General features: G+C 39.5%; 1 protein-coding gene across 2 annotated transcripts in view; it reads right to left on the bottom strand.

The window, feature by feature from the left end:
- Nucleotides 1–12151, bottom strand: part of edil3a (EGF-like repeats and discoidin I-like domains 3a) — a 499492-nt gene that overhangs the window by 370750 nt on the left and 116591 nt on the right. The window contains exon 2 of one of the 2 annotated variants that reach the window (XM_060907106.1): nt 6159–6185. In XM_060907106.1, the coding sequence (XP_060763089.1) occupies nt 6159–6185 (27 nt within the window). The remainder of the gene's footprint in view (nt 1–6158; nt 6186–12151) is intronic. The other variant, XM_060907108.1, reaches the window with a different exon arrangement.

The raw sequence follows: 12151 nt of genomic DNA, 5'->3' as shown, positions 1-12151 counted from the left end.
GCACAACTGCAAACCTACCAAGACATGGCCGTCCACCTAAACTGACAGAGCGAGCAAGGAGAGCACTGGTCAGAGAAGCAGCCAAGAGGCCCATGATCACTCTGGAGGAGCTGCAGAAATCCACAGCTCAGGTGGGAGAATCTGCGCACAGGACAACTATAAGTCATACACTCCACAAATCAGGCCTTTCTGGAAGAGTGGCAAGAAGAAAGCCATTGTTGAAAGACAGGCATAAGAAGCCATGTAGGGGACACAGCAAACATGTGGAAGAAAGTGCTTTGGTCAAATGAGACCAAAGTTGAACTTTTTGGCCTAAATGCAAAGCGCTATGTGTGGCGGAAAACTAACACTGCTCATCACCCTGCACACACCATCCCCACTGTGAAACATGGTGGTGGCAGCATCATGCTATGGGGATGCTTTTCTTCAGCAGGGACAGGGAAGCTGGTCAGAGTTGATGGGAAGATGGATGGAGCTAAATACAGGGCAATCCTGGAAGAAAACCTGTTGGAGGCTGCAAAAGACTTGAGACTGGGAAGGAGATTCACCTTCCAGCAAGACAATGACCCTAAACATACAGCCAGAGCTACAATGGAATGGTTTGATCAAAGAATATTCATTTGTTAGAATGGCCCAGTCAAAGTCCAGACCTAAATCCCATTGAGCATCTGTGGCAAGACTTGAAAATGGCTGTTCACAGATGCTCTCCATCCAATCTGGCTGAGCTTGAGCTATTTTGCAAAGAAGAATGGGCAAAAATTTCAGTGTCTAGATGTGCAAATCTGGTAGAGACATACCACAAAAGACTTGCAGCTGTAATTGCAGCAAAAGGTGGCTCTACAAAGTATTGACGCAGGGGGGCTGAATACTAATGCACATCACATTTTTTCAGATTTTTATTTGTTTAAAATTTTGAAGACCATTTATCATTTTCGTTTCACTTCACAATTACGTGTATGTGCTACTCTGTGTTGGTCTATCACGTAAAATCTCAATAAAAAACTTTTAAGTTCGTGGTTGTAAGGTGGAAAAATGTGAAAAAGTTCAAGGGGTATGAATACTTTTGCAAGGCACTGTATGCTCAGTATAATATGTATTTATCACAAAAGTACATGCATATATTTATTATTTTGAAAACCCACCAGCCGACTGATCTAGCATGTTTTAATTGTGCAACAGTAATGATGTAAATACCAGCACGACGGACTAGTGTCCGAAAACTTTTTTTTTTCATTTTACCAATGAGCTCACTCACTATATAGTCCTCTATATAGTAATTCCCTATATAGGGAGTAGGGAGTAGTGAACGAGTGAGTGATTTCGGACACAGGGCATGTCTTCATGGAGCTTGTTTTGTGACCTGCAGCATTGTCATACTGAACAGGTTTGGGCATACAAAGACATTCTATACAATTAAGTGCTTCGAACTTTGTGGTAACAGTTTGGGGAAGAACCACATATGGGTGTGAAGGTCAGATGTCTACAAACTTTTGGCCATATAGTGTATCCATATTGAATTTTCAGTGTTACCTGGAAAGCTCTGACTTTTGAAAAAGACTTTTAAAATGTTTTCTGGATGATTCACAACAGCTTAGAAGCAGCATGTTTTAGAGTATATTTACTCTCCAGACTCAGTAATGGGGGGGGGGGGGGGGGGGGGGGGGAGTACACTACTGGAGCTTCAATAAAGACAGAGAAAGAAGACTACAGAATATTAGATTGATTTCAATATTAAAGAAATCCACTTATCTGCCAGAGACGACTACAAGGCTTGAAAAGCAAGCTATTTGCCAATCAGTAATTTGTATCTCAGTCAAGGCCATTATGAAATCTGTTCATGCTAAACTGTGAATACATTTCCCATTACACCAGCATGAATGAGAGCTGGTTTTTAGGACTGGCTGATAGGAACTACGGCATTAGAGAGCTTTTATGATAATCCATGATGATGATCTTTCCCCGCAGTGTGCTGGATGCTAAATGCATCAGCTTCTTGGAGAAAGTGAGCTTCGAACTGGATGGAGCCACTCAATCAGTTATGAGTAATGTAGTGAGAGTTTGTGAAGATCACATAAATAGGCCCTTCTCACAACAGCTTTTTGTAGCAATAGCAGGTTTTTGCATGTTATAGCACTGATATTACTGAATGCTGGGTTTGCTCAGTAAGCTACAGTACCTTGCATAAATACCCTAACACCCCAAACCTTAAACCTTTCCATATTTTGTACACTGTAAAACCCGATAAGGTCACTGAGCTCAAAAATTTTATTGAAACCGATTACGTAAAAATTTTTGAGGTAAGTAACTTAAATTTTTTAAGGTAAGATTTCTTAAAAATTACAATTAAGTGTAACTATAGTGTAATTTTTAAGAAATTTTACCTTAAAAAATTTAAGTTACTTACCTCAAAACCGATTACGTAAAAATTTTTGAGGTAAGTAACTTAAATTTTTTAAGGTAAGATTTCTTAAAAATTACAATTAAGTGTAACTATAGTGTAATTTTTAAGAAATTTTACCTTAAAAAATTTAAGTTACTTACCTCAAAACCGATTACGTAAAAATTTTTGAGGTAAGTAACTTAAATTTTTTAAGGTAAGATTTCTTAAAAATTACAATTAAGTGTAACTATAGTGTAATTTTTAAGAAATTTTACCTTAAAAAATTTAAGTTACTTACCTCAAAAATTTTTATGTAATTGGTTTCAATAAAATTTTTGAGCTCAGTGACCTTATCAGGTTTTACAGTGTAGTGTTAGAACCTTGAACTCAACTGGAATTAACGATACGTCCTGAAAACACACACACAGAATAACCCATTACATTGAAGTGAGTTGAAAATCAGTATAGTTTGCAAAAATATTTACAAACTGTCCATTTACTGTGTATAAATCAATCAGGGATATAAAATATTCCAAACTTTAAACAGCCTGTGGAGCACCATTAAAGGAGAACTGAAGTCATTTTTAAACTTGTTATTTTTTCTTAATTAACGTGTTATTCAATTACATTTTCGGTTTTAGTAACCTTATATCGTGACTTGTATTGCCAACTAATTGCAATTAAATATTCTACTTATCGACCTATTGGCAGGCGTCACTTATCTGCGCGATCTTCACGAGATTTGTGCGAGACTTCGAAATGTGAAGTGTCAGCCAGGTGTCAGTGCCGCCATTTTGAAAACTGTTTTCCAAATGAAATATTGCACAAAAACGAGTTTAAATGACGATTACTGCCTACTTTTTTCAAACTTTCCTGATTGCTATCAAAACAAACAAAACTTCCGACTTGATTACGTCAGCATTTGAAAGAGGGCGCGCACATCTTTTGACAGCGTTGGCAGATGTTGGTCACTTTGATTTCCGCTGTATGTTTTACTTCCGTCCTACGATGTCTCGCACAGGTCTCAACAAATCTCATTTACGGCCATTGCTTTGACATATGGACTGATATATTACAGAGCATATTTCAAACACTCATAACTTGCTATAGCAGCGCCAAAATAGCTATCAAAAATGCATTCCTATATTTAATAAAATGAGATAAATAGAATTTTGATAATAAAAAAAAATTCCCTTCAGTTCTCCTTTAAATCCATTCATTAAAAAAATGGAAAGAATAATGACACAACCATGACCTTGCCAAGAAGAGGCCATGTACCAAATGTCAGTGACTGGGTAATAAGGTCATTAATCAGAGAAGAAACCAGTATTCTGGACTAGTTTGTGTAGATTCATGACGTGTAATCCCAATTAAGGCCCGATCACAACAATACCCATAACTATAAATATAACTACAACTATAAATAAATCAGTCCCCTGCAGTTTATGTGCTTGGTGCTCACACCAGACCGATAACAATCCCTATAGCCCAGGCCTGGGTTTATCCGTATCGGTGAGATTGCTTCTAGAGCGATTTTTCCAAGCCTGGACCTGATCCGATAAAACATCTGACCGATCAGGTAATTGTTTACATGTGACGCTGTCTGAGTACATGCTGTTTTCCCCAGGCATCTTTGTACATCCTTGTTGCATCATGAAGTCACGGGATATGGATTCAAGGAAAATAAAAAATAAATACAAAGCACAGGTATTTTATTCACGGATATGTGATTTTCCATGAAATATCTCATCTCATCTCATTATCTCTAGCCGCTTTATCCTTCTACAGGGTCGCAGGCAAGCTGGAGCCTATCCCAGCTGACTATGGGCGAAAGGCGGGGTACACCCTGGACAAGTCGCCAGGTCATCACAGGGCTGACACATAGACACAGACAACCATTCACACCTACGGTCAATTTAGAGTCACCAGTTAACCTAACCTGCATGTTTTTGGACTGTGGGGGAAACCGGAGCACCCGGAGGAAACCCACGCGGACACGGGGAGGACATGCAAACTCCACACAGAAAGGCCCTCGCCGGCCCCGGGGCTCGAACCCAGGACCTTCTTGCTGTGAGGCGACAGCGCTAACCACTACACCACCGTGCCGCCCTCCATGAAATATCAATAGTAAATTAATAAAGTAAACATATAAATGCAGGTAAGATATTTTAACTCTGAACTTCGACAGTCCAAACATTTAATTGTTTTAGACTTCTTAATTTTATTCCATGATACATCATCCATATGAAATCGGTAACCAATCTGTAATATATTGAAACGTCTGTGACGAATCCGTAAATTATCATCATCCGTGATGCATCCTTATTAAGATCCATAACCACGCCGTATTTTGTATCCTTTTTTTATTATATTTCCATAATCCGTGACCTATTCGTATTATATCAACCACATATAATGGGTTGTTTTGAAGTTCAAGCTCTATAGTATGGCCCGGAATAATGTGCCACTACTTGAAAAATCTTCCATGACTCTTCCTAAATTGAATGCGTTTATTTACCTGAGTGGCAACACCAACTGATATTGTCGTCGGGATTATAGTTGTGGTGTGACTGCTCCAGACTGGAACTAAATTCAGGCAGAGGGATAGTTATAGTTGTAGTTATAGGTATAATTATAGTTATCGGTGTTGTGGGACCGGGCCCTTAAGCCCATTTTAGTTCTAGGTTGTAACACTACAAAATATGGAAGCGTTCATTGGGGGTAAATACTTTATGCAAGGCATTCCTTTGAAGCATACAAAATGTTTTATATTTTAAGCTTTTCCTCAGAGTGCAATGTAAAAAAAGGGGGGGGGGGGTATCACATCTGCTACCAATGAAGGAGAACAAGCAACAAAAAAAAGAGACAACAAACTGATTCATGGTCAAATGGGTGCTGGTGTCTGTGAAGGAGGCAGTGTTTTAACTCAGTGGGATGAGGAGAGAGAGCGAGAGAGAGGCAATGATGCGCTTTCGTAAAAGTCTGGAAGGGAATAAAATGCTGTTGCATGAAGAAAAGAGAAGAACTGCAGTGATTTGAAAGATAAGTAGTGATGACCACGCACAATAAGAGGATCAATGAGGGAGCAAGCAAGGAGCAACAGAGGAGGGTGTGTGTGTGTGTGTGTGTGTGTGTGTGTGTGTGTGTGTGTGTGTGGTTGTACTTGCTATATATTGAGGACCGGAACAAGTTTTTTTACCAACAGAGTTAGGGTATTTTTGAGAAGTGCGGACATTTTGGTTGGTCCTCATTTCTTCAAAGGGCTGTTTGCGGGTTAAGCTTTAGTTTTAGGGTTCAGGTTAGAATTAGGTTCAGATTAGGGTTAGGATTAGGATTAGGGTTGGGGTTAGGCTTTTCGTTGTGATGGTTCAGGTTAGGGTAAGGAGCTAAGGAATCCATCACGTCAATGAGTGTCTCCACAAAGGTAGATGTACAATAGTGTGTGTGTGTGTGTGTGTGTGTGTGTGTGTGTGTACCTCAAAATGCTCAAAAGTCTCAACCAAGACAAATGTTGCCACAAAAAACAATTAACACTGGTTCCTTTACAATACAGAACAGCACAAAAGAGAACAGGATTCGACTTAGCATGAGAATTATACAGACATTTTGATGTAAAATAAGAAATGTTTTAAAAGATGGCAAATTATAGAGGTGAGAGACATCACGCAGAAAGGGCGTGCATGACAGAAACAGATGACAGGACAAAACGAAAGGCAAAAAAAAAAGTACGAGCTAAATTAGGATAATGGAACACTATGCAGGCCTGGAAATATCGTACCTGAAGGTGGATCTTTCCCCTCTGCTGCTGTAAGAGAGAGAGAGAGAGAGAGTTATATTCCACAAGTCATTCCTTTTTTTTTTTAATAATTCATCCTTTCAAGTTCGTTGGCTTATCAAACTGGCTAATAATCAAATATGATTCCTTCGCTTCCCGCCAGAAAACATAATTATAATAATCACAGCCAATGTTGCCCTTATCCAGGCAGTATCAAGGGCAGAAACAAAACAAACTCACAATTAAAAGGTACAGCACATTCATCACCACCCCATAACTATCCCATTATAACAATCTGTGCTCCTCTAAATTCCCAGAGATCTCGCCTGCCAGGAGTTAATGCATTGCCTATCCACTGCTGCCCTTCCCATGTGCACACAGTGTTTACGCCACACCCGATTATTTTTTCAGGGCAATGTTTAGATCAGCTGCATGAGCACAAGCTCCTTAATCATCTCATTGGGACCAGAATATCAGAATGAACCAAAACACATCCTGTATCATTACTGTTGCCTTCCATCATATCCAGCACATGGCACAGCACTGGGGCAGGACAATCTGATGCCGCATGCTCACAGTATGTATTTTGCTCAGTTTTGTATTTATCATCCATCTCAAGCCATAATGAGGTAAAGGTTGAAGGCCGAATAATGATAACTCACTGTGTTGTTACTGAGGTGTGATGTTGATGCAAGTTCGAACTGTATAAAAACATTCATTAGTGATGTTGAGGCATAAATGCTATTCACCTGTAATAATTACACAGTACTTTAATTTACAGTGTGGTTTCGTAGGCAGTATTTAATGTGTAATTATGGTACGTATTTGCATGTGATTCTCAAGTCTATAATCACCTTTAATAATAAAAAAAACTATTAGATTTGTGCAATAAGTGACAATACAATAATTACTCAAGTGTGAAATGGATGATTTACCTACAACAGTACATCTGAATTAGTTTTACTCCTTTTTAATATCGCAAATTGTGGCTCATTTGTATCTGTTCAGAGCTACATTTAATGTACGAGAGACAAAGTTAATTCCAGTTATCAGATCATAACCGGGATAAACAGTGACTATATACATATATTATTACACGGCTGTGAGATGATATGAAGTTTATCTTCGAGTGGTGAACATATTCACGAATGAGTGAAGCGAATGAGTGATATATTTTTCAACATGAAAAGATAAACTTCATATCTTCGTGCCACTGTGTAATGTTCTTTATATTATATGGACACATCCACAAAAAATATTCATGTTAATCAAAAGAATTTTAATTTTGAACCGGTTTGTCATTTTGACAACGCATGTCTATTCAGCGGGGGGAAAACGCTGCGGGTGACGTCATTGGAGTGAAATATCAGGAAATATGTCACTCAGAGGCGGCACAGTAGTGTAGTGGTTAGCACTATCGCCTCACAGCAAGAAGGTCCTGGGTTCGAGCCCAGTGGCCAGCGAGGGCCTTTCTGTGTAGAGTTTGCATGTTCTGTGTGGGTTTCCTCCGGGTGCTCCGGTTTCCCCCACAGTCCAAAGACATGCAGGTTAGGCTAACTGATGGCTCCAAATTGACTGTAGGTGTGAATGTGAGTGTGAATGGTTGTTTGTCTCTGTGTATCAGCCCTGTGATAACCTGGCGACTTGTCCAGGGTGTACCCCGCCTCTCATAGTCAGCTGGGATAGGCTCCAGCTTGCCAGCGACCCTGTAGAACAGGATAAGCAGCTACAGATAATGGATGGATGGATGTCACTCAGATCTGCAATGTATTTCGTATGAAAAATACAAGTTTTTCAACACGAGAAGAGAATATCTTCAAGCCAGCATGTAGATTTTATTTTTATTATCAAAACAATTAATTGATATCCTCACAAGTGACATATAGAGATTTATATCACGGTTGCCATTCTCGATGTCCCAGATGGAGCTTATATGAAAAATACAAGTGGCGTATTTCCCAATAAAACACTCATATCATTCACACACACACACACACACACACACACACACACACACATTAGATAGATAGATAGATAGATAGATAGACAGACAGACAGACAGACAGACAGACAGACAGACAGACACACATACTTATAAAACTGGAAAGGGCAAAGTGTCCTAAATACTTGAAGTCTTTCATGAAACAGTGACCTCTGACTGTTAAAAATATCAGACACTGGAGACTCCTTCTATAAATAACAGAACACTTCATCATATGAATAATTATACATTATTTGTATTTGTAAAATAACAGAACATTTTTAGTCTACACATTCTTACACATTTATTCAGGTGGACATAATTACGGCACTGTTGCATTCCTCCTCTACAACATCTAAAGGATCCGCCCTTTTCTTACCACCTACTCTACTCAGCTCCTGGTCCAAGTGCTGATCCTCTCCCACTTGGACTACTGCAACTCTCTCCTTGCTGGCCTTCCAGCTTCTGCCATCAGACCCCTGCAGCTCATCCAGAACACTGCAGCTCTCCTGGTCTACAACCCCCCTCATTCTTCCCATGTCACCCCTCTGCTTGCCGACCTGCACTGGCTACCTATCGCAGCTCGTATCAAATTTAAGACACTGGTTCTAGCTTACTAGGCTCTCAAAGGGGTTAGGGCCAGGATACCTCCAGAGTCTGATCCAACCCTACACGCCAGCCAAAGCCCTATGCTCCGCTACTACTGGTCACCTGACCCCTTCTCTCCATTCCTGCCCAGCCCACACAAGACTGCTGTCTGTCCTGGGTCCCTGTTAGTAGAATGACCTTCCCATTGAGGTCAGAATTGTCGACTCCCTGACCACCTACAAGCTCAGACTAAAGACTCACCTCTTCAGGTTGCACCTCTCCCCTTCTTCCCCGCCCACTGTGTAACTGTTTCGGTCTAGACCAACTCAGGCTGTGTACTCTCTAGCCTGTTTTGAGTTTGCTGTTTAGTTGTACTTTATATGGTTGGTTTGTTTCCTTGGCTGTTTGAGTATTGGTACTTCAACAGAATATTACACTAGGTATTATTCTGTTACTTGTTCAGTTGGCACGAGAACTTTCTTGTCTAGAAGTTCAGCACTTCATATCCCTGACTTTTGCACTCGTATGTCAATCTGGATAAGAGCGTCTGCTAAATGCCATGAAATGTAATTGTGTACAGTAGGTTATATGTATCTGTATGTACCTAGAAGTTTTCAGATAAATTACCATGTACAGTGATGCTTGAAAGTTTGTGAACCCTTCAGAATTTTCTATATTTCTGCATAAATATGACCTAAAACATCATCAGATTTTCACACAAGTCCTAAACATAGATAAAGAGAACCCAATTAAACAAATGAGACAAAAATATTATGCTTGGTCATTTATTTATTGAGGAAAATGATCCAATATTACATATCTGTGAGTGGCAAAAGTATGTTAACCTTTGCTTTCAGTATCTGGTGTGACCCCCTTGTGCAGCAATAACTGCAACTAAATGTTTCCGGTAACTGTTGATCAGTCCTGCACACCGGCTTGGAGGAATTTGAGCCCATTCCTCCGTACAGAACAGTTTCAACTCTGGGATGTTGGTGGGTTTCCTCACATGAACTGCTCGCTTCAGGTCCTTCCACAACATTTCCATTGGATTAAGGTCAGGACTTTGACTTGGCCATTCCAAAACATTAACTTTATTTTTTTTAACCATTATTTGGTAGAATGACTTGTGTGCTTAGGGTCGTTGTCTTGCTGCATGACCCACCATCTCTTGAGATTCAGTTCATGGACAGATGTCCTGACATTTTCCTTTAGAATTCGCTGGTATAATTCAGAATTCATTGTTCCATCAATGATGGCAAGCCGTCCTGGCCCAGATGCAGCAAAACAGGCCCAAACCATGATATTACCACCACCATGTTTCATAGATGGGATAAGGTTCTTCTGCTGGAATGCAGTGTTTTCCTTTCTCCAAACATAACGCTTCTGATTTAAATCAAACAGTTCTATTTTGGTCTCATCCATCCACAAAACATTTTTCCAATAGCCTTCTGGCTTGTCCATGTGAGCTTTAGCAAACTGCAGACAAGCAGCAATGTTCTTTTTGGAGAGCAGTGGCTTTCTTCTTGCAACCCTGCCATGCACACCATTGTTGTTCAGTGCTCTCCTGATGGTGGACTCATGAACATTAACATTAGCCAATGTGAGAGAGGCCTTCAGTTGCTTAGAAGTTACCGTGGGGTCCTTTGTGACCCCGCCAACTATTACACACCTTGCTCTTGGAGTGATCTTTGTTTGGTGGACCACTCCTGGGGGGGCGGGGGGTAACAATGATCTTGAATTTCCTCCATTTGTACACAATCTCTCTGACTGTGGATTGGTGGAGTCCAAACTCTTTAGAGATGGTTTTGTAACCTTTTCCAGCCTGATGAGCATCAACAATGCTTTTTCTGAGGTCCTCAGAAATCTCCTTTGTTTGTGCCATGTTACACTTCCACAAACATGTGTTGTGAAGATCAGACTTTGATAGATCCCTGTTCTTTAAATAAAACAGGGTGCCCACTCACACCTGATTGAAAACACCTGACCCTAATTTCACCTTCAAATTAACTGCTAATCTGAGAGGTTCACATACTTTTGCCACTCACAGATACGTAATACTGGATCATTTTCCTCAATAAATAAATGACCAAATATAATATTTTTGTCTCATTTGTTTAACTGGGTTCTCTTTATCTACTTTTAGGACTTGTGTGAAAATCTGATGATGTTTTAGGTCATATTTATGCAGAAATATAGAAAATTCTCAAGGGTTTACAAACTTTCAAGCACCACTGTACTTGAATACCCAACATTCAATCTATGCACCATAAATTACTTTTAACCACATCTTTCCTATTATATATTGGTTATAACAGTATTACCAATTATTGCACATCATTGAGTTCAGGATGCAAACATTTATTTTATCGCTAAATGTTTGTGATAATCCAAAACAAAAATCCATCAATATAAATATATTACAACAAGTGCATACTATGTCCGACTAATGAAAAGCAGTTCCCTTTGGTATTATACCGGTATCACTGACAAAAAAAAAAAAAAAAAAATCATGGCGTTAGAGGAGTTAATGGACTAAACAGTGAAATTGTGAGAAAAAAAAATGATGGCAAGCGCCTGGGAGGAGTTCACTGCTCTGTGGTTTAACCTGCCAAATCCCTCTGTAATCACTACACAGATGCAGATGATTCACTCCAATGTCTACTGCCAGACAACATTCACAGATCATTTTCTTTCAGCCAAGACACATGACACCCACACACAGACTCCAGTCCAACTGGCAACATAAGGCGTTCCCAGACTGGAGGAACTTTTTCATAGTTCTTACAACTCTAGGAGGAAGTTCCCTCTTTTTTGCGTGTCCGTGCTGAAGGAAGTGAGGATGGTCATAGCTCTTCGAATGCCATTTTGAGGGACTTTTTTCGCTCCTACTTCAGAATAGGTACTTTCACAGCACAAGAGGAACCATGAGTACTGTAAGTGTACAGTGATTACCACTGTAATCATACAGTACCAGTCAAAAGTTTGGACACACCTGTCCATGGTTATTTTGTTTATTTTCATTAATTAAAAGTCACTTCATGTCTTAAAGTAATGATGGATGCCATTTCTGTTTACTTGAGTGGTTCTTGACATCGTATGGATTACTACAGTTGTGTTATAGGGCTATTCACTGTATGTTTATTATTTACTATTTGATCTCAAATGCATTAAGAAGGCAAGAAATTGCACTAATTAACTTTTGACGAGACACATCTGTTAATTGAAAAGCATTCTAGGTGACTACCTCATGAAGCTGGTTAAGATAATGCCAATAGTGTGTAAAGCATCATCAAGGTCAACGGTGGCTACTTTGAAGAATCTAAAATATGAAAAGTATTTTGTTTAATACTTTTTTTTACCACATAATCCCATATATGTTCCATAGGTTATTTCATACTTTTGTCTTCAGTATTGAAGACATCAAAAG

The sequence above is a fragment of the Neoarius graeffei genome, chromosome 24 (genome assembly GCF_027579695.1).
Source record: "Neoarius graeffei isolate fNeoGra1 chromosome 24, fNeoGra1.pri, whole genome shotgun sequence".
NCBI classification, from domain to species: Eukaryota; Metazoa; Chordata; class Actinopteri; order Siluriformes; family Ariidae; genus Neoarius; species Neoarius graeffei.
Note: the sequence above shows the minus strand (reverse complement) of the source record. Positions and strands in the feature narration are given on the sequence as shown.